The sequence below is a fragment of the Varroa destructor genome, unplaced genomic scaffold (assembly GCF_002443255.2).
Source record: "Varroa destructor unplaced genomic scaffold, Vdes_3.0 BEIS01000001.1, whole genome shotgun sequence".
NCBI classification, from domain to species: Eukaryota; Metazoa; Arthropoda; class Arachnida; order Mesostigmata; family Varroidae; genus Varroa; species Varroa destructor.
Window position 1 is genome coordinate 76,495,487 of NW_019211454.1, and position 27,342 is coordinate 76,522,828.

A 27,342-nucleotide genomic window follows, 5' to 3' on the forward strand; every position below is an offset into this window, starting at 1 on the left:
ACCACTCTATAGTCGTCTGCTTATTTAACAACAATAACATTGCGTATGTTAATTCTCCTGGAAGATTATGGGTTGCCTCTGTTGCCGTTCGCTGTATCGGTGTATTACGGTAGAAACTGACAATACTTAGTTAAAAAACGACAGTTGTTGGCGGCTGAATTTTTCCTAATGTGAGCTGTGCGTTATGATTGATCAAATTACAGAGGGGGTGGATTTTTGGTGATTTCAATGCTTAGCCTTCTACAGCTTTGCTCGACTGTGACAACCTTTATAGCAGCTTATAGTTCAAAACAGCCGCATCTGATGATACGTGGTAATTTTAAAATGCAGGACAGCAATAATGTTAAATACGAATTTAATCAATTTACATTACATGAGTTCTTGGTTTCTTTTTTCTTGTTTCATTTTGATGAGCCCGCGATCCAAGGGCAGTTGAGTGTACATAAGAGTGGACTACGCGGTTGTCTTAGTGTGACTCTCATAACTACTTGTACAGTTTCGCGTGCATCTCCTATATATTGGCTTTCTTATGTGTGGAAAGTTATACTTTTCTTCAAGTTCTTCAAGAAAAGTTCTAAGAGTATTTTAAAACTATGTGGCTAATACTTAGAGTATTACGGTGTACGATATGTTTACACAGCTACAGATTACCATCAGTAATAAATATTGTTCTATATTTATTAGATATGTAATCACTAAATATTCTGGAACGTATTTTAAATTCTAAGCTGTTGTGGGTTTCAGTATTGAAGAATTGTTTTATTATGTCATTAAAGTGTGATGTACCTTTTACCGTTGCAGGTAGATATGCCACTAAGTGCTTAGGCTTGTTGTTAGTGCAAGACATCCGCATAGTCCAGAGGGTTACGTAGGGTAACAACACCAACCAAATTTAATATCATTCTATACTAGATTGTACAACTACGAGTTCGAGTGCGACTTTTACAGTTTACGCAGTAGTGACCAAAGATACTCCAAAGTTGGAAGTTCTGAGGCACTACAGGTAGACCAACAAAAATATTTCTAATCCATAACCTAAACCTATATACTCCAGTGATGCATTTTAAGATCTGTTCCGAGCTCTTATTTTGCTCGAACAGGTCGTGGCTGTTTTAAGTGAATCTTAAGAGCTGACAGGTGGCGTACCTGCTGTTGTTTGTTAGACAGATGGTGAAGTCGCCCACCAGTGAAATGCTGATTACTGCCACTCTAGTTGCGCTCGTTGCAGTGGCCGGGCTTTCTTTATCAACTAATCAAGATCCATCATCTTCCTCCACATTGCTCCCAGTTGTGGCGAGGTCGGTCCATGTTTCCATACAGTCTAAAGTTAGCACGACAACTAAAGCAGGTCTTCTTGCATCTAATGGACCGGGTCGTGTAGTTATAGGAGCAGACCCGGCATCTACTGGAGAACATGCTGCTCAAGGCACGCCTGGCGGAGCAGCCATGAGAAATCAATTTTCAAAAGGTAAGATTAACTTTGCAGGCAATTTTGCATTTCTACTTTTTTTAAATCAATATTCTTCATGATTACTTGTGAAGTATAAATATAAGAAGAACACATATGTGGTTCTAATGTACAACTATTTATAGGAGAATTATTTTGTCGTCAACTTACCGAACTTTTAATCTAGGGTTTGTATTGTTTTAGGTGTTAGATTAAGTATTAATTTGTTGATTTACTTCAACACAGGAACTAAACAACTATCAAGTGCGGATATCCAAGGTCCCTTCGATTCGATCACTCAGAAACTTCAACCCAGCAGTCAAAAGGAGCCACAAACAGTTTCTTCAAATAAGAATATTAATAAGGTACCTCATTTATTTTTTAATCTAACAATATGGTAGAAATAGGTATACAAAAAGTGTTGGCAGGTTGAATGTTAAACTATCCGCAGTATTCTGAACCGAAATCCATAAACATGTACGTGATCGAAACCTGACTGATGAGGAAAGAAACGAAAGTGAGATGTCTAGTACTGAAATGAAAAAGCATTTGCCTGAGGTATAGAGGTGAATCACTGCACACTAAAAAACAAATGAAACTCGACGAGTACGAGGAGTATTTCATTTGTTTTTGACGATTTTAGTAGCTACTCTTTTTCTAGAATAAAAGAGATATCTAAGATGAAAGAACAGAATAACTTAAATTAAAAGAATGGATAAATAAAAATTTAAAAAATTTAAAAAAAATGCAGCCTTCGTTTAGGAAAAAGAGGAGATGATATCTTAAGGTTGACGCTGACAGATTGTCCCAATTAGAGGCAGAGACATACTAAACTGTTGATAGGTACTTTTCTTAAGACATTATGAACGTGCAGCAAGTTTTTGGTATTTTTGGGTTTTTTGAAAGCCTGCTGGTGTATCCAGTTTACGTTACAGAAATGCAGTAACAACAATGCCAAGGAAAATGTTTAAACGAGATGAAGCAGGTGCATAAGGATGGGCTTTTAAAGTATCAGTGCACTGCGAACAACGAAACCCAACGGAGCATCGAAAAGGCTTAGAAATACAGTTCGATTGTTTCGCCAACAAAATATCTGAATATATTTACCTTAGTCTTTCTTTATTAAAAATTCTATAAATTTAAAATTATACGTAAACAAAACATTAATGAACTAGACTTCCTTTGCTATCTTTATGGCAGTTACTTCCTTCACCCAGTTGCTAGCCGCTTTTTCATATACATATACGGTCTTGTTTATAAACTACAAGTCTCAAAGTTGACTGAAAATCACCGGACTATCTATAAAAGAGGTTCATAAATATAATTTATAGGGGTATAAAAATTACCGTGTAGTGCAGCATATGAGCCAAAAGCATCACTGGCCTTTTTTTTGACGCAGCTGTAAACTCTGATTGTACACGGAGATGACCCAAGGCTTTCCTGTGCTCCAAATTATTGCAGAAGGTTTGCGAGACTCGTGGCATCAGCGTGATCCACCCCCATGTAAGAGCGTAATTGCGTGATTAAAAATTTATTTTGGTGAGCTGCTGATCTCCAGGCAGGGCGATGTCGAATGGCTCTCAAATCATGTTACATAACTCCGCTTGACTTTTTTTTACGAAAGTATTTTAAAGCAAGTAGTACTATGACAATTAAAAAAATATCCACGTCGCCCTTTTAGAGATAAAGTCAGATGTTTGTGAAAGTGTGACCAAAAACTCGGTGAAGCGAATAATTCCCATGAAAAAGGCCAGGAGGGCCTGCATTATTGACATTATATTCAAAAAAAAAAACAAATATAGTGCTTCTAACAAAGATAGATTTATGTAAATACGCCGATTTTTTTTTGTTGTTGTCTTTTAAATTGCTCTTGACCAGATAACCATTTTATACTGACGTTGGCTCAAAGCTCTAATGACAATCATAAGATGTAAGTACCCGGTAGTTCGAAATCGACTCAAATAATGTTTACTCAAATGTGCTTACATCTTGAGCGCTTTTTTTTAATTTAAAATACCCATTACTCAGTTGACAGGATTTCGCACTCGAAAGATCAAACCGCCGACAAAGAGCATCCATCTACAGTAACTATACAAGAGGCTTATTACTGATACATATTGGAATTCCGTTTATCATTTAATTCTATCGAGCTTTTGAACCGGGTATTCAGATATACTGCATAAATTGTTGCATGGAGGCAGAGTCAAGAGGAAATATGGTCCCAGAACATAACACAGATTATTTAGCCGATTAAACACTAATATCATGGATAAAGTTGCCGAAGTAGATAAATTTGGCTGCCATTTGTATTAAGAACTTGGGAGTACGATACCAGTTAATCCATGTGACGCGTAATATACAAAGGAAAGCTAAGATGATAGATGGGTTCCGTATCAAAACACCTGTTATCTTACTGCCTTTCTGTTTTTAGGTTTTAGTTTTCATTGCACATATCTAGTGACCGGATGGTTTAATGGTCATAATTGAAAACGGCGTACACGCGGTTGTAGTGAGAATGAGACTAAGTGAGAGCTGATCCAAGTTTGCACTCCTAATGTCTATTACAAGCAGTTATAATGTAGGGATGATCGCCTTGCAAAGAATACTTATAGCAACGATTTTTCTGTTAGTGTTCAGCATGCATCTTGCATAACTTATTTCGACTGGGCGCTGCAATTGGCAGATAGCTTTTCCTGCCAATTTCAAGGTCTGCGACACATGGTACCAATTAAAAGAAAACTAGGATCTTTTAATTACTTTAATTTTCGTCGCTTCAGTTTACCAATACGCCTAGTGTTGAACAATTCTAGGATAATAATTCTCCGTGTTTCGTATACACCGATAATGAGGTCCAAGCACGGGCTGCATTTATATTATATTGAGAAACTTGATTCAAAATTTCAAATAGAATAATTGTAGTCCCTGTGCTGGGATACATGCTAGTTTTTTCTTTTCTAAGCACCCAGTTTTGTTACAAATATTCTGCTTAAATGAATATATTAATTGCTTTAAACTTCCATGGCTTTCGTTGTTTTGATCGAGAAGTTCCAAAACTGATGATGTTTTGTTGCTAAACTAATGGACTTAGAACTAATCACAAAAACAAGTGTTGAAAGTTAAGATATAGCATTTCGAGTGTTAGCACCGTTTCTGCGGAGACAAACATCTAAGACGGAGGACAATAGTGATCCAGAACAAAGGGAAGATACCATTTGCTGAATGGGCCGGGAAGCTAGTTTATTTCTCTGAGGATAGGGGAAAATCGTTACGGATTTACATGGTAGCCTGGCTGTGCATTAAAATAATATTGTTTTAGTTATGTTTACGTCAAATATTTTTTCTTTTTTTAGGTTTAAGGTGCTACTTATATTTTGCTTACCGACCATATTTTATTGAATGGCGCAGTCAGTTAACTCTGGACAACAAGTGGTAAAAATACCGCTTTCTGGATTGGATTCTTTTTAGATGGAAACATTTCTGGAATCTGAAATGACCGAGTAATGTACTTGCATAAATTTTTAGTATTACATAAGGCAAAGCGCGATATTATGCAGGGCCACGCGAAAAGTAGAGGCTGGTTTTTGAAAGGTATAGTAGACTTCAGAGAGACATCGGTTGAATTTTACTCCAGAAGGCGTTAATGACATCAGTTAATCATTAGCGTTAACGGACCAAAGCGGGAGCAACTATGAAAACATGTTTGTTAAAAAACGTTGACATCAGCGAAAAATTAATTGTCGGGTTTTGATCATGGTAGTGTATGCAGTTACTTTTCACTACCGATCGCGAATTTTTGCATGCATTTTAGATTTTTCACTTTTTCCAATTTCACTGCGTTTTAGCTTATTTATAAAGCTAAAATACGTTAAAGAAAAAAAAGTGGCCGTAATAAAACGCCAAGAAATCGAGCATGCACCTTAAATATAAGGACTAATCTGATTTCATAGAAATGTAGAGAATTAGGAAAATAGTGATATTTGTACACTCAAAAAAAAGGTGCTACGCCTTAAAGCGTAATTCGAATGCTTGAAGGTATATGTCTAGATTTACACTTGTTTACAGCGTTAAAGCCGTAGCCTCTTCTAATCAGATTTCGTTTGATTTATTTAATTTTATAAAAAAGTGATGTATAAGGAAGAGGGCCCGTAAAGCATTATTTGTCGTGAAGCAAAGCGTGATGACGATGGTGCTCATACTGTTACTGTGCTGAGCTTCATGAATTAGAGAATGATGAAGTTAAAAGTTATGACTATAACCACTATGATATCTGGTGGCTGTCCAACAAGAGAGAACCAGGTTTACAGTCCACTTTGTCACTGTACCAAATCACATACCCTAATACTGTCAAGGTGCAACTAACGATTATTCGTTTATTATACTGCAATGCTTTGAATAGACTCAAGATTGTGATTATTTTTAGTATTTTTTTAAATTTTGCAGGTTTCTAACTTTGTTATACATTTCTATTTACTTTGTGATTCTTATTCGTGTAACCCACAAAAAAAAACCCAAAGAGAAATTATAGAAACAATGTCTTTAATACTACCAGCAACTAAATTTATAGAGCAAGTAGACCACAATTTTAGCTGCTTGATTAGCTTAGGATATTCACTTAGGAAGATCCACTGATTGCCTTTAGCGTCGACATTAGTATTTTCAACCCACCTTATGGGCCGTCTTCTTACCCATTGCAATATAATGTACTGGAATTCCTACTTAAGTGTTCCTAAATAACTATTTAAGTTATTTAATTTTTGCAACCTGCCTTAAATTATGAACTGCAATTTTTGCATTACAGGATATTCCAGTTCGAACCGAACTCAATATGGGCGAAGATAATGGAAATGCCGAAAGACACGTTGCCCTTGGACTTACAGTAGACACTTCTGAAAGAACCTATAAAGAAGAGCTCATACCTATGGGCCTAGCACCATGTAAGCTAAATTATTGAGCTAATTCACCGACTTAAAAGGAAATTTATAATTTTTCATCTTTTTTTAGAAAGAAAATAGATAATGCTACAATCTGTGGGGACTAAAGGCTAAACAGTAGACCAGCCATTAGGAAGTTAATAGAAATTCAGACATTTAAGCTTTAATTTGGACTGTTCGTCGTTTTACCATCGGCGAAGATCAATATCAACATCACTTAATGAACTGAGTCGTTAACCTCCTTGTTGATGAACCATTAAATTGCTGCATCCTTTTCCTCGAAAATGCAACGCTAGTTGCTACTTCTTACCGACTTAGCCATCATGTCAACTCGTTTGCTGTATGATGAGGTTGGTCAAAAATTTTTATCAGGTTTACTCGTCGCTTCTCTAACCCAATTTCAAAAATCTCTTGCTAAATTGCAAGGGACATTGAGTAGAATAGGCTTATAAAAACACATCTCAGAATTACCTTTTTTCTTTTTTTTTTTGTGAATTCACTTCGTATAAATATATTGCCTCGATCAATAAGTTATTTGGTGTCGTTTTTCACCTTCTTTCCCTTCTTAAATTTTTGTTCGTTGATAGTTAAGTAGTATGTGCGGTTGCGCAGCCCTTTTTTTACTTTATCAGCATGTTGTTTTATCGTTCAGATTTCAGAATTTTACCTTGAATCCTTGACCCGATGGTGTACTTCGCCTAAAGTTGAGAGGCTGCCGAAACAAAATCGAGGACTCTATAGCTGAAGTTACTCGAACATTATTCACTAAACTGTGAAATGGCTTTCTCAACAGTTCATCTTAATTGACTTTTCTGTCTTTATGAAGTACTTTTGAAGGAAAATAGGCCTAAGACGACAGAGCTTCTACAATAAATTTTGTTATTTGAAACACAGTCCATACAGTTCTGGATAGCTTGTGCCTTTAGTTAGAACAAAGTTAGATACTTCTGCTCTTTACGAATTGTTGTTCTCTGTTTACAATTCTATTACAATGCATGTTTAGTCGAGAAACTTTTCAGAGCAATCTGCTACGTGCGAAATTATTACGCGTTGCGATAGTTCGACTGAAGACGTCCAGTCGTTTAGCCAGAAAGCTATCAGGGGCTTTCCGGTGAAAAGAAATTTCACAGTTATTCAACTTCAGATTCCGTTTTTTGTATCGACAGAAAAGCCCTCTATCATAAATTATTGTCGGCATTGAACAACAGCAACTAAAACACAGTGGTAGGGTTATTATATCTCGTAGACGGAGCTACCTGTGGCCTTCTAAATTGAAAAAATATCAGAATAAAATTCCTACAATAAAAAGCCGTTTTAGCCATCAATTAAATAAAGATAAATGCACTTGTTTTAACATTGATATGGAATGAAATGATACGGATATTAGCGCAGAGAAAATAGCTGAAGAGCACTGATTCATGTCTGCTGTCGGCGAAACTAAAACATTCGACTTCAGTAAAGTATATACAAATAATGCAGAAATGCCTCTCGTAAATCGTAGTGCTATTTGTAAGATTTGCCGGGTGGTTCTGATCAGCCTTAAGATCAGTTAACTACAACACATAATGCCCGAAGTCGATAGACACCAAAATAAATTCTCTCATATGGTTTTTTTTCTAAAGTTGTTTGACATAGGGAGGTTTGAATAAAATTATTCGATTTGTTTAGCTTAAAAGTTTCTGGGATATAGCACCAAGACAATTTTCAAAGAGTTAGGCATATAATCAGTTGATTAGCCGTGGGCTCACTTCGAAATTGCAAATATATACTAGTTAGAAAGTACCAATTCAGAAAATGTTCCCCATTATGCTGAATAATCCATGAATATGCATTTTAAGCAATCTGTTTTTTTGTTTTAACTAGTATTGTATGTCTTTCGCAAGATATGCGTAGAACTCATTGGTATTGTATTCTTTTTTCGTAGATATCGGTTACTGCAAGCATGGCTGTTCTTGTTTAGGGGCTACATGATCGTGGAAATGTAAATTTCCATTGTGAGCGCTAGAATACGTGTATGTTGGGATTAGTTCGACGGCAGTAACAAGCCCTTAAATTTTAGAAATAAAAAGCTTTTTTTTTATTTATGTTGCAATGTTTATACAATAATTGCATTGCATTAGCCAGCCCCCCAATAACAATGTAACACTACACGAAACCGATCTGTATATCATCAGCACTGCGAGATGTCATGAACCATGGAACCCCTATATATTGGCGAATTTATGGCTTACTGTAATTTATAGCATTTTAAAGCTACAAGATACATTATGAGATAGATATTTTTAAAGCTAATGTTTCCTTTTCTTTTTTTAAATTATTAATTTATTTTTACGAGGAACTTGTATTAGACCTGACTGTGCAGTTATAGTCGTCACATCGTGTGAGCCGTTATTTCTATGTTATGTTAATCCGAAAGACAATCATGTCGAAATAAGATTCAATTGCCAGATCCCAATATATGATTAATTTTGGCAATGTATTTCCCATAGATCCAAATCGTAATGTCAAAGCAGTACGTTCAAACGGCCATCCTTGCCATTGAAATTTGGGTCTCTTAAATGAGGCCACATAATTTTTATGTGATGAATAAAAATTTTTCTTAGCCGTTTCTTGACCTGAATTGCTTCACAACTTCTGATTCTTTTCATGACATGTATATAGGAGTCGCGGGATGCATATGCCTGACCTCGTAGTAACACAACCTTAAAATATATATCCCTCAGCGTCGTTGATATACTCCACACAACTTTTTACTGAAGATTTTCTTTTGTTAGAAAAATCTTTGTAAAAATATGGTTGCATAAATGCTTCAATTTAAACACGCGACTTTTATAAAACTGATATATGTTACCAGTTTTGCTATTGCGTCAGTCATCACTACAATTCAGATCTCTGTCAGGCGGGTGTCTTTGTCCCTTGCGTCTTTCCTTTATTTATTTACTTCTTTATACTTTTCAAGAGCTGATCTTAGAATTATCTGACACAAATGAATATACTTGTCGGAACCGGTCATTCTTTCCTGCATAAGCTGTAATTTATATGTTTGACGAACGGAATTTTCAAATTTAAGTTTCAAAGAGACGTTTTTGTATTTATTTCAATGAGTGAAACGCTAGTTGACGTAACTTTAAATATTTTTGCCTCAGACAGCGAGGACCCCATGGTTAAGAGGACTGTTTAGGGGCAGATTTGTAAGTTCAAAATGGCATCCTGGACTTAGAGGATGTACTTCACTTCAATCGGCCATCTGAAGTTGATATGAACTTCTTGAGTACTAAACAACTCATCAATTGTCTGGTTAAATAGGTTGCGAATACTCGGCTATTGTCAGATATCGTGAACCTATGGAATTTTAGTAAAGATTAGTAGCTTTCATCCCAAGCTAAGTGTGTGAGGAAACATGACTTGGCATTATTGTTCGAGATTTACTCCAAACCGAACAATAAGCAACCACAATGCCAGATTTCTATGTGGAATTGATGTGGGTAGTAAGACGACATTTTTTTAAGGTGATATAAAGCAGAAAAATCCTACGTTACTTTGGTAAGCACGCTTAAACTAACAGTTAAGTTAGTACCTAGTATTAAACCTAGTATTATTCAATGATTTAGAACATATATATTTATACTATTTATATTATATATATATATATTAACATATTTATATATATTTTAATTTTCCCCGTATTAAATTACCTTATCTAAAGGACCCTTCTCTTAGGCCCTTTAGAAGTTGACTCGAATTTCACGACAGGAATCCTCTTATTTGTTTTTGAGAATTGTTTAAGTATCATATTAATGCATTATGTTCATTAGTATGTGTTTCTTATTTTATTCCTTCTTAGGTTAAAGTTAACATTATTTGGGTATGCTATTAGGATATGTCTTAACTTAAATTTCCTACAAAGTCACGTACCTGGGTAACAGGACACTCATGCGGCCAAAATATTTCGAGGATCGATAGATTTTCCTCATTGTCGATCCTGAATTGTAGAATCTTTTGTAATGCAAGTCAGGTTTCATCTGTCAAAGTTCTTCATTTTTTCTTGACACTGATGCTCATCAGTCGGTCTTTCATAAATTGCCCTAATACTACGTCTTCCAGTGGTCTATTCGCTTTTCTGATTGATAAGCATCTCATTCTTTTTAAAAGCTCGGCTATTATTTTAAACTCATTGTGCCCTTCGGCCACCATTACTGGCCGAACGCAGAGGATCTTTAAAAGATTGTTATCTCTCCTAAGAATAATTAAGTTGGGCACTGATGTATTCCAAAGCGTTGTGGGATACAAATATTTTAAGGTAAATGAAATGTGCAAATGCATGTGCCAACGCGCTAAGAGTTACTGAAATAGTGGCGCACTTTACTGAAAAGACTTCGAGCTATTTATTTGTGGCGTTAGTTATAATCACCATAGATTCCTTTCTTCAAGATTTTTGCGTAAGATCTACTTCATGATGCTATAGGTTCTTACCAGTAATGGGCTAAGGCTTTCGATTGATTGGACGTTTATATTACTCAGGTGATAGAGATGTCGGTAATATCTTTGAGATTTGTATTTTGTATCGGCAACCACGTATGTCTGCGAAATTGCTTATTTTAGCTATTTTAAAATGTAGTATGTCTAGTTTTTGAAGCAGCAGTCCTAAGTATATATATACTTTTCTCTTCTTGCAATAAAAGTTATTGCTACTGTAAAAGTTATGGGTATGAGAGTCCATGAAGTTTCGAAAGGTAGTTTGTACATTTGAAGTCTAGAGTAATTCTTTCCTTGAGAAGTTGTCGAGATTTAAAACAATATATAATTTGTGGAAACAATGTTTGGCGAGTATGGTGGATAACGAAAAGCATCCAACTATAGTTTTCGCCGTTGTGGTTCTTGCGATTGTCGTGCATTAGGAGTAGTTTACTTCTCTCCATTACTTCGGCTACATAATGCTTTTTTTACTTCCATCGCGACTTAGGCGCAGGTAACGATTCAACTTTCACCACACCCGTCTATTCGGCACTTAAAAAAAAAGCCAAGTCACGAGTCACAACTCTATGAAAAATGAGTTACTGTTCTAAGGCGAGAATGGAAAAAGCAAGCGTCGCTCGGATCAGGCTCCATATGCATATGTCCCATTTATTTATTCGACCTAGGCGAGCAATTATGGTTCTTTGTGTACACTAAACCCGAGTGCTAACACTAGTGCATTTTAAGGTAAATCGGCATCCATTACTTAACTCTTCGTCATCAAACTTCACAGAGGAAATTCTACCGAACCTATTTTTAAGTTAAAAATTTGATTTTTAGACTTTTTTAGACGAACGATTTACGGCCTTTCCAACAGTAGGTCGTTCACTAAATACGAGGCTTACATGGAAAGTTATCTTCGTCGCTCTAATTTCAAGGTGGAACATCTCTTAACCACTTAGATTTCATAATTTTTCGTGACTCACAGCAACTAGCCCATTAAAAGCTTGAGCGACAATTCTCTAATAAACGATCTCAAACTCTAAGAATAAGAATTCCTTTAAAAAAGTGTCACGAAATTGAGTACCGTTAAATAATGAAATGAGATTATTCTTCCCATTCTCCCTAATAAAACTTCTGTTCACTGATTTTAAAGATATTTTAAAATAACTTTAGCTTCGAATTTTGTTGTCTCCTTAAACAATCTGTCCACTGTTCTCATAATAAATGCATTTATATCATTTAGTATCAAAGGCGTTGATTTATGGCTTGGTGTGAAACAGTTTCGTTTAGTCATCTACTTCTGTGGCAACTGAAGGTTTTTCGCTCTTCTGTGGTAGGATGCAACATGCCTCTGGATTCCTATGTTCTTGATGCTTTTCGATATGTGGTATCGTAAAATTCTCATAAAAATAGCAAATTTTTCTACTTCCGAGACTAAATGGACAAGAATGGCAACTTCAGTGATATAAAATATAAACAAGAGGGGCTTACTGTGCTCAAAGTAAACCTGTGGCTGCATATATACGTCATACCCTTTTTTAAATTTTTTTTTTTTCACTTTTAATCGTTAACTCATTTCTGTCATATTGGGTATAACATTATACTTCCTTTGTGAAAGATTTGATTATAAAAAGCTAAGAAGCGTTGATTACCGTCTTAACATATCTAAGATAATTATAATAACCGATGAGTCATATAGTGATACGTACAGTGCAGAAAACAGATGCCTTTATGATTTATAAGCAGCTAGCACTTCGTCGATATAATAACAGCCTCCAAAAGTCTTCTGGCGTTCATAAAATTGCTCGATAGCCTTTATGCATTCTAGCAAGTTTTATGGCGAGTTAAATGTATTATCTATTTTTATAATGTTAAATAAAATTATATTATTCCCACGAACGACATTAAAAGTTACGCCTTTAGGAGCCAGTAGTTTAGTTGCTGCAGACACGTCTTAGCGCACTTCAAAATGTATGAGTATTTCACATTTTCGCCATAAATTTACGGCATGTCAAGCTGGTGCGTAAATCGTTTGTTTAATTGTCTCTATTATCTGAGTCTTGGCAGATGTTTTCCTTACTATTTTCTGCAACCATGGTATGATGTACAACCAGCTATACTCGCAGTGCTTCTCGTTGTCTGTAATTTTGTTACTGATAAAGGATTTTATGAATATTAATAAAAAGAAAGTTTTGGTATCCTCGCTGCACTTGTTGGTGCATGTAGGCTGACCGTAGATCTAATGTTCAATAGCATTTTAATTTTCTAAACGATCGCGTATTTCTATTGAGTAGTGGATAATCATCATTATAGGCCTATTAATTAGTGTCAGCCTTTAAATGGGTATAAATTCTCAAAATCCGTTTCAAATCGATTTCTTACATAACGTAATTGAATCCAAGATGTCGTGATCTCCATTGGTCGCTTAAAGAATGTTGTCCTTGAGAACGTATACAATCCTTTACAACCCAATAAGGCATTTACTTTTCATTAAAACGGAACCTCACTTCTCTGCGAAATACATACTTTCTACGCCGTCGGTTGTAGTTTTTCAACAGTTGTAGATATGTTTCCTGTTTTTATCTTCGAGTTTCTGTATGTGAGGGTGTAGTGTTTTTAGACGCAATTGTCTCAATTAGTCTCTTTCTACTCATCAGAATAATTCCGATATAACCGAATACTCATCAGATATGATTTAGGAAATGCCCCCTCTTCTGTCTGCATTCCAACTTAGCCTTGGTAGGCTCATGGCCACACTTCATTATACTTTTGCAATTAAATTAAATTATAAGGTGACTGCTGATTGATGAGGTGGTATGTGCGTGTGCTCTTCGATTTATGTCTTTTCTAAGGAGTACGAATTGAACCGTCTTTATTTCATGCACCGCAAGGTGCCGGATGTACTCTTGTACGAGGGGATTGCGGGAGTCACATATTAACAACAAATAAAAGCCGGTTATGCAAGAGTTACACTGGAAAAATCGACAACAGCAACAGGCAATGCATAACGTACATTTCCTGAAGTATCTATTAACATTCAAAAAAGGCCGCATTCGTATTACAGCTAAATAGTGTAAATGTCGGCGCGACATACAACAGGTGTATGCAAGGCAATGGTTATGTGTGTTGTTCGAAGTGTAACATAGATAGACATGTTGCCTGTAAGGCTCGCATGCAGCTGATCTGAAAATCAACCCAGCGTGCAAAGTGTGTTGTATGGTATGTTCAATGTTAACATCAGACTGATCAACAGAGCAGTGTATGGGATGTTTGTACATTAGTGCACTAAAGACTGGATCAGTGGGTTTCGTGACGTTTCTGTTTGATCCAGTAATGGAGCTGGAAGGGCAAATTTCAAATAAGTAAAATGGTAACAGTGGCTGACCGTAAAATGCGACACATTTTCGAGAGGTTTGCGGAAGATCCGACCTTTTTTTTCGTCACGAGTAGCATTCGTGGTTGGTACCAGCATCGTGAGGTACTTTGGGCCCGCATTGAGAAAGCTTCTTGCTAATTGAACTTTAATGACCATTCGTATGGTGTCAAAAGTGGCTTCGATTGTGTCGTATGTGATAAAGAAAGGTATATCAGAAACACGAGGGCATGGTATATGAGAAGGATAGATATATCAGTGAAATTGAATTTTTTTTTGGAGACGTTAATTAATTCACGATCCGTGTTAAAAGTATATGTACTCTCCGTACTCTTTTTTGGTCAAAGTTGTAAAGCAAGTAAAATTGTAAAGTATTATTACGAGAAAAGCGGGTCAAAAAAATACGAATTCCTCGACTATTACGCCTTTCGTATCATAATGCCGGCTTTTCAATAATGGACAGCACAGCTATAAAGGTGAAATGGTCAGGATCGCTTACAGCATAGCCAGCAGGATAAAGCCCTTTTTAAGCGTGGAGAGTCCAACAACCGAGAGGGGCAGGAGCCAAGAGAAGTCATGTCGAATCCTATGTTTGTCCGGTTAATTCGTAATCAATGAACGTACTCGCGAAGAAGTTTGGCAATGAACTAAGAGCGTTAGCCTTTCATTCTCCTTCGTTGGTCGTTTCGGGCGATTTCAACACCGGCTTTGACTACCTGAGCTCAAGCCGCTTTACGATTCTTCGACAAATGCTTACAGACTACGGATGCTGAGTAGTCATTCCATATCGACACCAGTTTTTCCAGAACGTGCGTGGAATTTTGTTGTCAATCTATTTGCGACGAACGTAATCGGAGCAGGATCAAGTATTAGAAAACTCAAACATTAATGCTCACATACAGGCTGCGATACAGCTCACCCTTCAAGTTACACTTGCGAAGAACTTCAAATGCCAAGTTTTGTTGCGAGGTCTAAAAATCGACAAGCTTTTGGCCCATGAATTTTTCTGTACTTAACGTGGTAAATACCGAAATATTTGCGTAGCGTCTTACTGAAGCTATCCAGTCTAGACCACAGTTTCTCCGTATATATATATATATATAGATCCATATACATACTTCCTTGGAAGTATAGATCTGGTTTAATTAACTTGTGGCTTTCCCTGGGAGGCCCAGTTGGTCTTCAGGCCTATGGCCCAGGTACAGCGCGAATTCTGCCCTTTAGTTTCGTAAGACGACCTGTCAAAAATAACGCATGCGTCACAAGAGCAACAGTACTTCGAGCGGCTAGAAGCCCGTTTGGTCGCTGACGCAGAACGTTCACCATACAAGTAATTAACGCACTATGATCGTCCGGCAGTTTGCCCGATTAGCCTTTTCAGCCACCATAAATTACTTTTCGGAGATGTGTATGTCAAAGGATACGATTCCACGTACGGTGCCCTTCTTCGCTGTAGCGTGGGAAAAGCGTACTTCAATAGAACACGATATCTTTCAACAAGACCTCGCGGTGCGGGAACTTATGCAAGACTTTAGGAACCTACAAAATATGAAAAGTTCACCGGTCCAGATAGGGTCCGCAATGGGTATCGCAAACATGCCATCGTTCTGATACCGTACTATTTCTACGTAGTAGTCAACTCCCAGCCGGGGAGGGGGAGATGCTACCCTGTTAATTGATCTCTAAAGGAAGGGGCGATGCCACCGTGTTGTTATCATGGCGGGCAGCCTTCGACTCGGCGCCCATGAGTAAGATGCATGCTGCACTCACATTGAACGAGGTAGGTATCCCAGTAAATGTGCTCGTCCTCCTTGCCGCGGTGTTATAGGGAAGCAAAGTAGCTGTCAACCACGAAGTGGCCAAAATCTTACCCTTCACACAGGTAACTGGCTTTGCGCAGGGTTATAACTTAGGCCCTCTTTTACTCTCACTCTTGCTGAAGAGCTCCTCTAGTAAGTAAGAGGACAAAATAAATCAGTTGAAGTCTTGTATGCAGATGACTTAGTGATCTGTGATTTGAGTTCTTAGCGTACCAAGCTCTAGAATGGCTTCACGCGGCACTGGGAGATTTAGGATTGATCGCAAGCCTGACCAAGATGGGAGCGATGAAGCTTACAAGGAAAGGCAGGACACCAATCACTGACACTTTGTACCTCGCTAAGTTGTCTCTTTGCTATGTTAACCGGTTTCTGTACATGGGATTTATCTTCTCCGCGAATGGTAGAAGCTTTGCTACGTAGGTTATCGAGAAGACAGTGTCGGCCATATGGGTGTCATCAGATGGCCCTATGCTTGTCCCTCGTAACCGGCCTCTGTCTATTCTACTTCAAAATAGCTTCGATTGTAACGTATAGGATTGGCGTAATTCAGGAAAATCGTACAGTGAAAAACCTCAAACAATTAGAGCGCACTAAGACTCGTATTACCCATAGGACGCAGAGCTTTAGTGGCCTTAAATACTCATTATGCTTTTGAGATATTGTGATTTGACCCGCATATATGAATTGTTTGACTACTGCCAGCAAAGGTGTATAAACTAATTTGATTGAATATTAAATTGCAGTAAACGCAGATTACATACAACGGCATTCCATAATAGATAGCTTTGTGCGCGTATCAGTTCCCATCGCAATGAATTGTCTTCAATGTCAATCTCTGCGAATTGGTGTGTCGTCATTGTTTGCGCACTTATTCATTTTTTTCCGATCTCGAGGCCATTAACGGATAAATATTCCTCAATGTGTATCTTTTACATTAGTATTATTATTTTAGTTTGTGTAGGCCTACGTTTATTGTTTCCATCATACAGCATGCAGCTACAGTTCGGCCTTTCGATGATATCGTGAGCAAGTTCGGTCTTGTAGCATCGACATCATTTGCTTTTTACGCAGGTGCTGAATGGGTTGCGACTTCAGTGTTGCCTTCTTCCAATTGACATGCTAGTATGACAGCAGCAATTGGGGCCTTTACTTGGGACAATCATTGCAACATTCTTGGTGATGATGTGCGGCTGAATCAGCTTGTGGGGTCTGTCAGGTTTTATTTACTACAACAGTCCTGATTTGACGCTTACGGTTGAAGCGTACGGTTAACAATTGGAGGAGATTGCCTTAAGCAGCCAAAAAAATTACGACTGCAAACAATTACTGCAATGCACAAGAACCCTTGATCTCGCGTAGCAGAGATCACTGTGGCAAAATTGCAAGAATTACAGTTGAATTGGCTTTTGAAACGTTATAGACGTTTATACTCCAGGCTTCTAACAGCGGGATAAATTACCATCAAAATGGTGCAAAGTTATAGATCATAATGACGCGTACTTCAACTGGGTATAAAAAGATATGATTGTGGAGAATGTGGGAAAAGTTAAGTTCACGTTTTATATTAACTGACCTAATCACACAGACTCATATATTATTAGATACAACTATTTTAACATTCTCTATCTACACATTATGTTCATCACGATTGACGATTAGTATAGCACAATCAATACAAAAAAGAATTAAACCTTTATGTGTGCAAAGGTAAATTTCCGTGAAGTTATAAAGGACATTCTTGAACGAAAAGGTACTTCTAAAAACGTTTGGTCTCCTACAGAGTAGGTCTGCTTCTGTCCCGTATCTATTTTTAGAAGCGCTCACATCATAGTACTCGTTATCTATCTGTTTCATCCCCTTTGGATCTGTATATTTAAGCGCAAGCCTAAAATGGTGGATTTCTTACGTGTGCGGCAAATTGCCTTCGTTAATATTGCACGACTAGCGTTTAAAAAATCTAGTGTAACTATATCGAGGAAGTCTAAAATGCCGCCTTCTAGCATATTTTTTATGACTAAGTGTAACGTGTATTTTGAAACCAATCTCCTCTATGTTTATTGTAACATCTGTATGTTCGATATGAAGAAAGATGGAGCTGCAGCTCATCGAAAAATAACAAACCATTAAAACTGCGTCTTAGCGACAAGGTGAATAATGTAAGAAATCTTTAGTCTATAGAAGTAACAAAGGCAGTTATTTAAAGCTAGGGATAAGTCATCCGAATCCTTGGCAAAAAACTGGCAATTTTTTTTAACACAGCGCTAACTTTCTAGAGATGAACTGCACCCGTGCAGCAGGTGTAGGAAAAATTTCTAGTGGTAACTACCGGAGGCTAATACCGACGTATGCCAGGCCGGTACTAATCGCCTAAGCTGTAAATGAAACGTATAGCCTAAATAATTAATTAGTTCGTTAATTTTTTTAGCTATAAAAGAAATGCACAAGAACCTTGCAAAATACGTACGTTTGCTACGGGCGCGGAGGTCAAGTCGCCTTTCCGAGCAACAGCCACGACGTAAATTTCCAGATCACACTGACATATAAGTCAACCCCCTATAGTCTTCCGACACTCGCAAGCCACCATATAGTCTGCCTGTCAGCCTGCGAGGATCAAAACACAGGCAACATAGTGAATATTTGTTGGTATATCACAGTCGGTAGCAGGAACGCCTTTAAAAAACATACTGGTGTAATTTACTATCCACGCGGACTCACTACGCAGCTGAGCCTTTTCACCCACACCATTTCAGTATTCTAAATTCCATGTGCAATGGTCAAATGTTATTTTGACACATGCTTGGATTAAAGGTGAATTAAGCAGTGAACACGTTAAGCTAGGAATTTTTCAAGCCACGCAGCAGGGCGTTCCATCACCGAAAAATTCAGCATCTTGTGAAATATTGAGAGACATTCATGGTTAGAAAATGTGCTTTTGATTAGGCAATTGTACTGTCTTCAAAAACCTAACGTTGGGCGTTAGGCGCTAATGCGTATCTATTTAAATGCATTGTGATCACGGTCATCGTTAGTTCGAATGTCAGCGTTGGCCAAAGGTCATAATGGCATATGGTTACCATATCGTTGCACATATCTTATGGAGAAATCCCAGATAAATCTATTGAGACCCACCCTAGCTAGGTCTTTTAACGGGATCAAATATTTGATGTTATGCCGAAAAGGTGAGCCTAATGATTTGATTTATATCAGAGTGTAAATATCCGGAAGCGTAAAAAAATATAAGTGAAGAAGTGAAAGATAAGGCTAAGTTTATCTATCTATTTGTTAGTTGGCGTGTGTGTCTGACAAACTTACGTCGACATCGTGTCATAGTCGCATTGAGCTAATGAACGCAGAGAATTTCATCCTGAAGTGACCTGCACGTGGGATGGGGCCGGTGGATGAGAACCTTTTTCAGGAGAGCATTTCATTACTCTTATAGAACGTAATATGGATACAGACAAGATGGTAATTTTGTGCAATTTGCTTGGTGGGTATTGAAAAGTCGAAGGTGAGAGTGGAAAAGTTTAATCTGGGAAGTTCTTTGTTTTTTCAAGTTCTATAAAATGGATCTAACATCGGATTAAAGGGCTGTGCTCCAAATCTTTTTTCCCAGTGAAATGGTAATTTTTACTAAAGAAAAAGCGAACATTAATAAAGTGTGAATTATATTCTTGAAGCATGCGAATTCTTTTTCTGAGGGGCGGTATTTTCCTTCTATAAAAGGGTCTAAAGATACCTCGGTTAAGAAGTTTGGATAACTTGCAAAATGGTTGATGAAATCGACATTATTTTATTGGATGATTACTTTTTTCTAAAGAAGATTCTTTCTGACATAAGATATAATGCTAGTTTGAAAATGTACATCGTTTGGCAATATGTTCAGTAACTAATCAAAATTTTTGAAAGGAACATACTGGAATATTGCTAGTACATTATTAAATTTTCGTTTTTCATTTCGCCTTCTGAGGGGTAAAAAAGCGATTTTTTATTAAATGGTTCATAGTTGACAAAAATATGAACCACACTTTAGATTTATGAATTATATACTTTACTTGAATAAATAATTTTCTCATGGGGTAATGCCCCTATAGGGAAGGCGTAATGCGAGTTGGGTCAATTTGTGGAATTGCTTATGAGCTATGAATTATCTTGTTCGCGTGGGTCATATTCTTTAATTAGGTGAGTGCTTTTTAGGGAGGTATTTTTCCCCCCATAGAGCATAATATTAATATGAGCAAGTCAACTAATTTTTGCCAGTTTTCAATAACTGTTGAAAATTCCTCAAAGGTTTGACATTGAAAAAAAGCTCTACAAAATGAGTATATTGGATGGAAATAGGTACATTTTATTATAAGCTATCATCATTCTTATTACCAAATAAATTAATTCGATTTTGGAGGAAATTTTTTATCTTTACGTTTTTGCAATTTACCCGTAAAACTGTTATCGTTGGCACTAATATTTTTCATCAATTACTTCTAATCGATCATAAATGAAGATGTGGAAGTTTATAAACGGATTAATTGAAATGGGAGTTGGGATGTGTAGTGTACCGGAATCATTATTGCGTCACTGATTCAATGGGAAAGCAGGGCTACTCTGTCGAAGGAGTATTGATAATTCAGCTGCGCATGCCCTCATTCGATTGAATCTCAGTTTGCTTGGTAGTAATCTCTACCGCGTTCAATGTAAGCATGTCACGATTTTTTTTTGTTTTTACAACAGCTTGGCGCCAAAGAACTGAAGCTAAGTAACTGTTTTGTTTTGCAATTTTTAGGGTGTAATAGTGATTTTTGTGGGCGTAGAAAGCTTCTGTCAGTGCCGAAGCTAAGGAACAGATTAATTGTAATGGCGGAACATGAGAAATTCAGTAAGCGTTCTCCAGCGGGGGGCAGAAACGACAACAAACAGGATGAATCTTTGCGGTTTTGCATCGGTGACGTGTGCGCGGAAAATGAAAATAAAGAAGCTACAAAAACAAATTACTGCGATAGAATATATGCAAATGGATAATATAATCAGCGGTTCTGAATCTTGGGAGAACTGCAACCGTGAAATTTTGAACATGTAACTCTGCAATCAAAGTAAGATATCTTTAACTAGGCGTAACATAGTTCAAATCCGTTCGTATCAGAATCATCTGATTAAATAACTACTGGTTAGGAAAAGCAGAATAATTGCAACAAAGACATGGTTGCTGTACACTACAGATTACGTTAGGCTAGATGTAATGTGAAAGAACCAAATGATGAGTCCAATAAAAGGTAAAATAGGCCGCGGGTCCGTCTAGTAAGTACTAAAATATGGCGAAAGAATAGACAAAATTAATGCAACTCCTTAATAATAAGATATTTCACTTTTATTTTAGATGAACCCAGGATTGTCACCATATAATCAGTCACATCGAAAATGTGGCTAAAATTTGTACAGTCTTATACAACTGACTGACAATGTCCATAATACATTTTTATTACTTTTTTTCATCTTTTTTTTTTTTGTCTCTGCAGCGATTTATGAGGAAGATTCACATATGTTCATCTTATTTACTGTTGGGATGCTTCTTTGCACGGCAGGATACGTTGCTGTTCACAATAAACGAAAGGTTCGTAGCCACTCTTAATATCAGCCCAGATATGTTTATATATATATACCATTAATAATACATATTGATGCTGTTAAAATTATTCTAAATTATGATCCTTAATTTATATCGGGTAAAAAGCTAATGTAGGTACAGTGTGCGCAATCCGAAGTTCGACACTTAGATGGTTTGTGTGTTGTAAGGCTTTGTCATGGTCCATATTTGGGGTTCTGATTCCTCGTGCGATAAATTTATTCGCGAACCCTAGACACTACAAGCACCACGAAATTTGACTCAGATTAGTTGGAATACATTTTAAAGGAGCTGTCCTACAAAAGAGATTAAGTTTTTGTGGTAGAAGTTCAGCAGAATTCAACTTACTCGATAAGTATAATGCATGTGTAAGTAGACACACTAGGTTCATCATGGAATTGAGACAGAAGGTAACATCCAAATTGAAAAGATCAGATTCTGCCATCGAAGCCTTATATATATATATAAATGGGGGAGGTTTATACATTAGCAGAATACGAGGCCAGGTATTAGCAAAACACATTGCATAAATTTCTTCTGCTTATGTGTAGCGCTAATAGTTTCGAACATTACCCCTTTTCAGTCGTATTCATTGCTGACCATAACTTTCTGTCCAACATTCGTTGCCTACACAAGCTCATATACACACAGCATGAACCTGAAAAATAATTGATCTTTAAATACTACGTTCTACACAACGTTTGGTGAAGGAAGAGCTCATCAATTGGCGAATATATCTCATCAAAGAAAGTATGCCTTCTATGAAGTAGACTACTGATGCTCATTGAGATTGGGGTCATGTGAAACAGAATCTTTACATCCAAAGTAAAGACAATCGTTGAATACGGAGTGTGCTGTTTTCCTTACATTAGAATGAAACGCTTAACCGTATGGTTTATGCATTCGTTAAAATCTAATTACTTTTCTACAGCCTTTTCGTAGGTGAGTTAACCAACTATTGTGTGATTGGATGAAACAGATCCTTGCGTTAATCATCGAAGGTCGGAGTCGCCATAACGAAACCCGTCGCTGTGTAGGAGGAATAAACTACAAGCGTGTAAATACGTGCGATACGGGAGGCTACGGCGAGGCCGTCTCTATGGCGTAAACTGTGGACGCTGCTTGCTGCTATAACATAAGAGTCCAATTTAATCGGTGAACGATGCTGCTTAATTCAGCGCCAATCAGCGAAGTTCCTAGCCGTTTTCTATTGTTTTTCGCGAGTCTACAGATCGAGGGTTGCAAGATAACACGTTAAGCATTCTGGGTATTTGTACGAAATCCACCATATTTAATTCAGTTTTCTGTCTTCTATTATATCTCCATTATACGATGAGCTGGACATTGAATGTACTATAGGTTGGGTTGACTTTATATAATGACCAGCTAATAGATAAGAAGTCTATACGAAGTTCGCACATGCGATGCTTGCTGTTTTGTATATCTTGGTGTTGTCGTCCTTTGCAATCACTTAACTTTTACGGTTTATATAGATAGTTCAATAATTAGAAATTATTGCAAATTTTAATGCAGAAATGAGAAAATACGAAGAATAAGTTGTGCTTTTTTATTGGCAAGCCAGGATAATGATAGATAGCATCACATTAATAAGCGTTCATTTTTACTTAGCCACCTTTGGATGATTTACAGATAAACTATTATGAAGAGTTCCCTGAGCTACAAAGGATTACACTCTAATTAAATTAGGCTATCGTTTACCTTGCCACTACAATAGCGAACCCTAATGTTAGCCCCCCCCCCCCTCTCTCTCTCTCTCTCTCGTAGAATCCAGCCTTGACGATCACCAACTATATTGTGAAAAATGTGCGATCCTATTAGATTGGGGGTAATTAGTGTTCATTTTTACTCATTCCTTTTTAATTTTGTTTTATGTCAGCCAAAAGTACCATACAGTTCTCATTGTCATACTATATTCGGTTTACGATAAACGATAAAATTTACTCCCGTTTCCGGGTAAAAAGATGAGTATGCCAAATGATCAGAAACAGCATCTTTATATTTACCTTTTTTCTAATCTCAAAAAATACCGTGAATATTAAGATCCGTGTAGATTGACGATTCCGGAAAATAAATGTAGGCTTATCTAACACTAACTCTTCATCATAATTCCCAAGCCAATTCTCAATGGGTTCAAAATATAATTCTTTCTTTAGTCAAAGATGCTATCCGCGTTGTTTCTGTGCTTTACGGATTTTAGTGGAAAACAAATAAGAAATGTCGATAATGTTTTTCCTCATCTGTTTCAAATCCATTTCTGACTTTGAACAAAAAGCGAAATTTTGTGATCATAATAAAATTATTGCAAAGGGGAACTCCTTAGTGGTAATTCAAACCTGAGTACCAGCAGATGTCAAATAACAAAACCTCGCCTGTGGCTTGTTTATTGCAGCAAAGCAGATTTGCTTAGGGCTTTATAGACTGGTTGGGGTAAGGTATCTGTGCAGATTAATTGAGTGAACGGCAAAGGATGCAATGGTAATCATGTTAAATTGTGATGACCAATAAACAGGTGGGATTCCCATGCCTTATCGAAGCCTAAAATAGAGCTAACAGCTGAGGATCGCACGCTGATAATAATGTATATAAATATGCAAACAAAGGTTGCTAGTTATGTATAGATATGTAGTCGAAGCCAGGGCCGGGCAAAGGCAGGTTGCCGGCTTTTCGTATGTTTGTATATATGCGACTAGCACGCTGTTAGGATGGGTTTATCATTCTACAATAATGGTGATTAAATAACCAGTATAAATTATCAGATATACCACGTATATATATAGCACTCACAACTTCGCAGCGAAGTGTTTGTAGAAAGCACCGAGTCACGCTTACAGAAAAAAATTACAGGATATTATAACAATAAACATATCGGCTTATAAATTTCGCATGAGATAACTGTAGAGAATGGACAAAACATGATATTGAACGTAACGTAGTAACGTACTAATCTTGTGCAGCTTACCTGTTGCATATCTCTCTTTTCAAGAACTACATATAAAAGTTATTTTCGGATAAATGGCGAACCGCGTTAATAAAATATGAATAGTAAACCACTCTGGAGTATTTATGGATCATACATTATCGTTCATAATTATACGATGCACGCATGCATTCTGATGAACGCTTTCTACATACTCTTTTGTATATGAATAATTGTCAATCTAAATCCCCAAATTTGAGGACACTTTTTAGGGGGTGCTAAGACTCAGTAAACATGTTCTTCATTGAGACCATGCAAGGCTGGACTTCGCAGATGCCACATAGAGAAATATTTGATTGTGTACGAATTAGTGACTTGATACGAGAAAGGGCTATGTGTTAAGAGACTCTTCTTTACATATGTCTAAATTGATTAAAATAACTAATCTATTGGGCTAAATAATTTGTAATTATTTACGCCTAACTTTTCAGATGCAAAATAAAATTACGTAAATACCTGGAGTTATTTTTGCACTTCTATTTAGTTTGCTCTTCTATTTAGTATAATTTAGCTGCAAGTAGAGCCAGCAAAGCGCGGAAAAAACCTAGTTGTTTAGCAAGTAATCGTGCATCTTGGTATAATTTAAGCAATTATACATTTTCAGTGGGATTATTACTAATACTCAAAGTAGCGTGTGCTAAGCACGCCTGACACTGATGATAAAAGGGCGACGCACGCTTCCAAAGATTTCGGACTTCTTCAGCTAGTGTACGCCATTTCACTGAAAACAAAATTATCACTACTACAAATTTAGGGACAATTGGAGCAATGTCTCCAAGCTTTTTGAGTTAATCAAATTATTCCTAAATATCGTATTTGAACAGAGCGCCTTATCGCTTCAACCTTATTCTATATCTCCTATCGCAACAACAGTCTCGAAGATACTTACGTTAAGATTTATTCGTCGATGACTCGTTGATGAAGCTTGACTATCGCTATTTCGAATACCTGATACAATTAACATAAATGGCTTCATTGAAAAAATTAGATGTTTTTAATTATGACAGGATATGGAGTTGCATGGAAAAAGCAGTACGTTATAGCCTCCTACAGAGTGCTTGTTTTACTAACTGATTTGTAGTAATTCATCATAAATAATTTCAACTATATCGCAATCCCAGGTTTACACAGATACCTTAGATTCATGGCCATAACAGTCTATTGTTATGAAATTTAATTTTAAGGTGAAGATTCAGTTAATCAACTTATTACTAGTTAATATAAAAACTGTTTTGATCTAAATAATAGTTGACATGCAACACAGATTCTTCCATGTCAGTTTCCCACAAATTTCAACATTTAATAGTACAATTATATATTAGTACTCCATGCTGCAACTCGAGAAGTACTTTACTACGATCTAGCCTTCAAAATTTGCTCGTTAGTTTTTTTGACGTTGCATATTGGGTCGCTCAGCATAAAATGCAACGTAAAAGATTCTTAACATGCCAGTCCTTTTTCACAAGTGTGGCTCTTTTTTTTTCAATCTAGTATGCACTGCTATCTAGTACCCTCTGAAATTTCGTTAATAACTTATTCACTTCACTGCTGCAGAAGCATAGGATACAAGAGGCTATAATATCTCGACAGGTAATTTCGACAATATACTGAGACTTGAACAATTTTCCTGGTAAGAAGCTTGCCGAGGTTTTAAATGAATAGTCGTTTGCGTTACTTCTGTCTAGGTAAGGTACTTTTCATTTATAATAACAATAATTAGTAATAATTTATACGGTGTAAGGTCGAGCGTTGGCCTAATAGGATAGCTATGTATAGTAATTTCGGCTGCTTCATGTGAAAGATGTTCTTCATCTCATCCAATTTTTTACTGTGCACTTCGGCAGTAATTAACGGACTACACTCGTGAAGCTGTAGCGGATAACGCTACGTTAGATTACTAAGCAAACACTATAAGAAGCTGTACATTTGCTTCAAGACAATATCCTACTAATTCAGCTACATTTATTCGCTAACATGACCGTCCAGGATTATTAAGAAAGATTTGATTTTTATTACAAGTCCCCATTCAATGACAAAATCGCTTATTATTGTTACTTGAGAGAAAGAAAAACAAACGCCTTTACGTCTTGGTTTTCAGTATGTGGCAATCATCAAACATAGTTCAACCGTCTTAATTTAACGAAAGAAAAATGGTGGGCTGCTCTTCTAAACACTAAACTTGAGCGCAAACGTTTGTGTGCTTTGAGATGGGTGGCTTCTCCCACAGCTCTTAATATTTGGTTATTCATTTTCCCAGATGTTTTTTTTTTTTTACAAGACTCACTACCGAGTTCAAAATGCCCTTCCTGGAATTTTTTGAAACAAATGACTCATGGTGTTTTCAGTAACAGACTCTTCCTCGTGTTCTATATTGCGAGCTGTCTCCACCACTGTAGCTTTACGATCTTTCACTCTTACGAGCTTTCCTATTTTTTATCACTACAATTCACCCATGTGGCGATTTACGGATAAGCAATTTCATATTCCATAAAATACAAGTGTCTTGCAAAAAATACCGCAGCGCAAAAAATAGCGTTATTTTAAACTATAATACGTAATATTAACGTTTCTATACCGATCCGCCTAATATATATACATATATGTGTATACGTCGAGTATGCGCTCCAATATTTCAGCATGTCGACCATCGACCCTATTTATCTTTTTCAGTTACAATAGGTACGTAATTTAACTTCCAGAT

General features: G+C 36.8%; 1 protein-coding gene across 11 annotated transcripts; it reads left to right on the plus strand.

Moving 5' to 3' along the window:
- The first annotated feature begins 18 nt into the window (after positions 1-18).
- LOC111244284 (uncharacterized) lies at positions 19-25,120 on the plus strand. 11 transcript variants are annotated; one of them, XR_015319967.1, is made up of 7 exons: positions 91-109; positions 204-313; positions 1,164-1,468; positions 1,694-1,812; positions 6,246-6,381; positions 20,807-21,113; positions 21,537-21,631. XR_015319967.1 is itself a non-coding variant. In XM_086978714.1 (6 exons), exons 1-6 carry the CDS (start codon positions 68-70, stop codon positions 22,749-22,751), a joined length of 822 nt encoding a protein of 273 aa, XP_086834840.1. In that variant the 5' UTR covers positions 19-67; the 3' UTR covers positions 22,752-25,120. The 11 variants fall into 11 exon arrangements, 3 of the variants coding, with proteins under 3 accessions (XP_086834840.1, XP_086834851.1, XP_086834849.1); XR_015319961.1 differs by lacking the exon at positions 204-313 and having other exon boundaries at positions 19-109; positions 1,168-1,468; XM_086978714.1 differs by lacking the exons at positions 204-313; positions 20,807-21,113 and adding an exon at positions 22,623-25,120 and having other exon boundaries at positions 19-109; positions 1,168-1,468.
- The last annotated feature ends 2,222 nt before the right edge of the window (positions 25,121-27,342 follow it).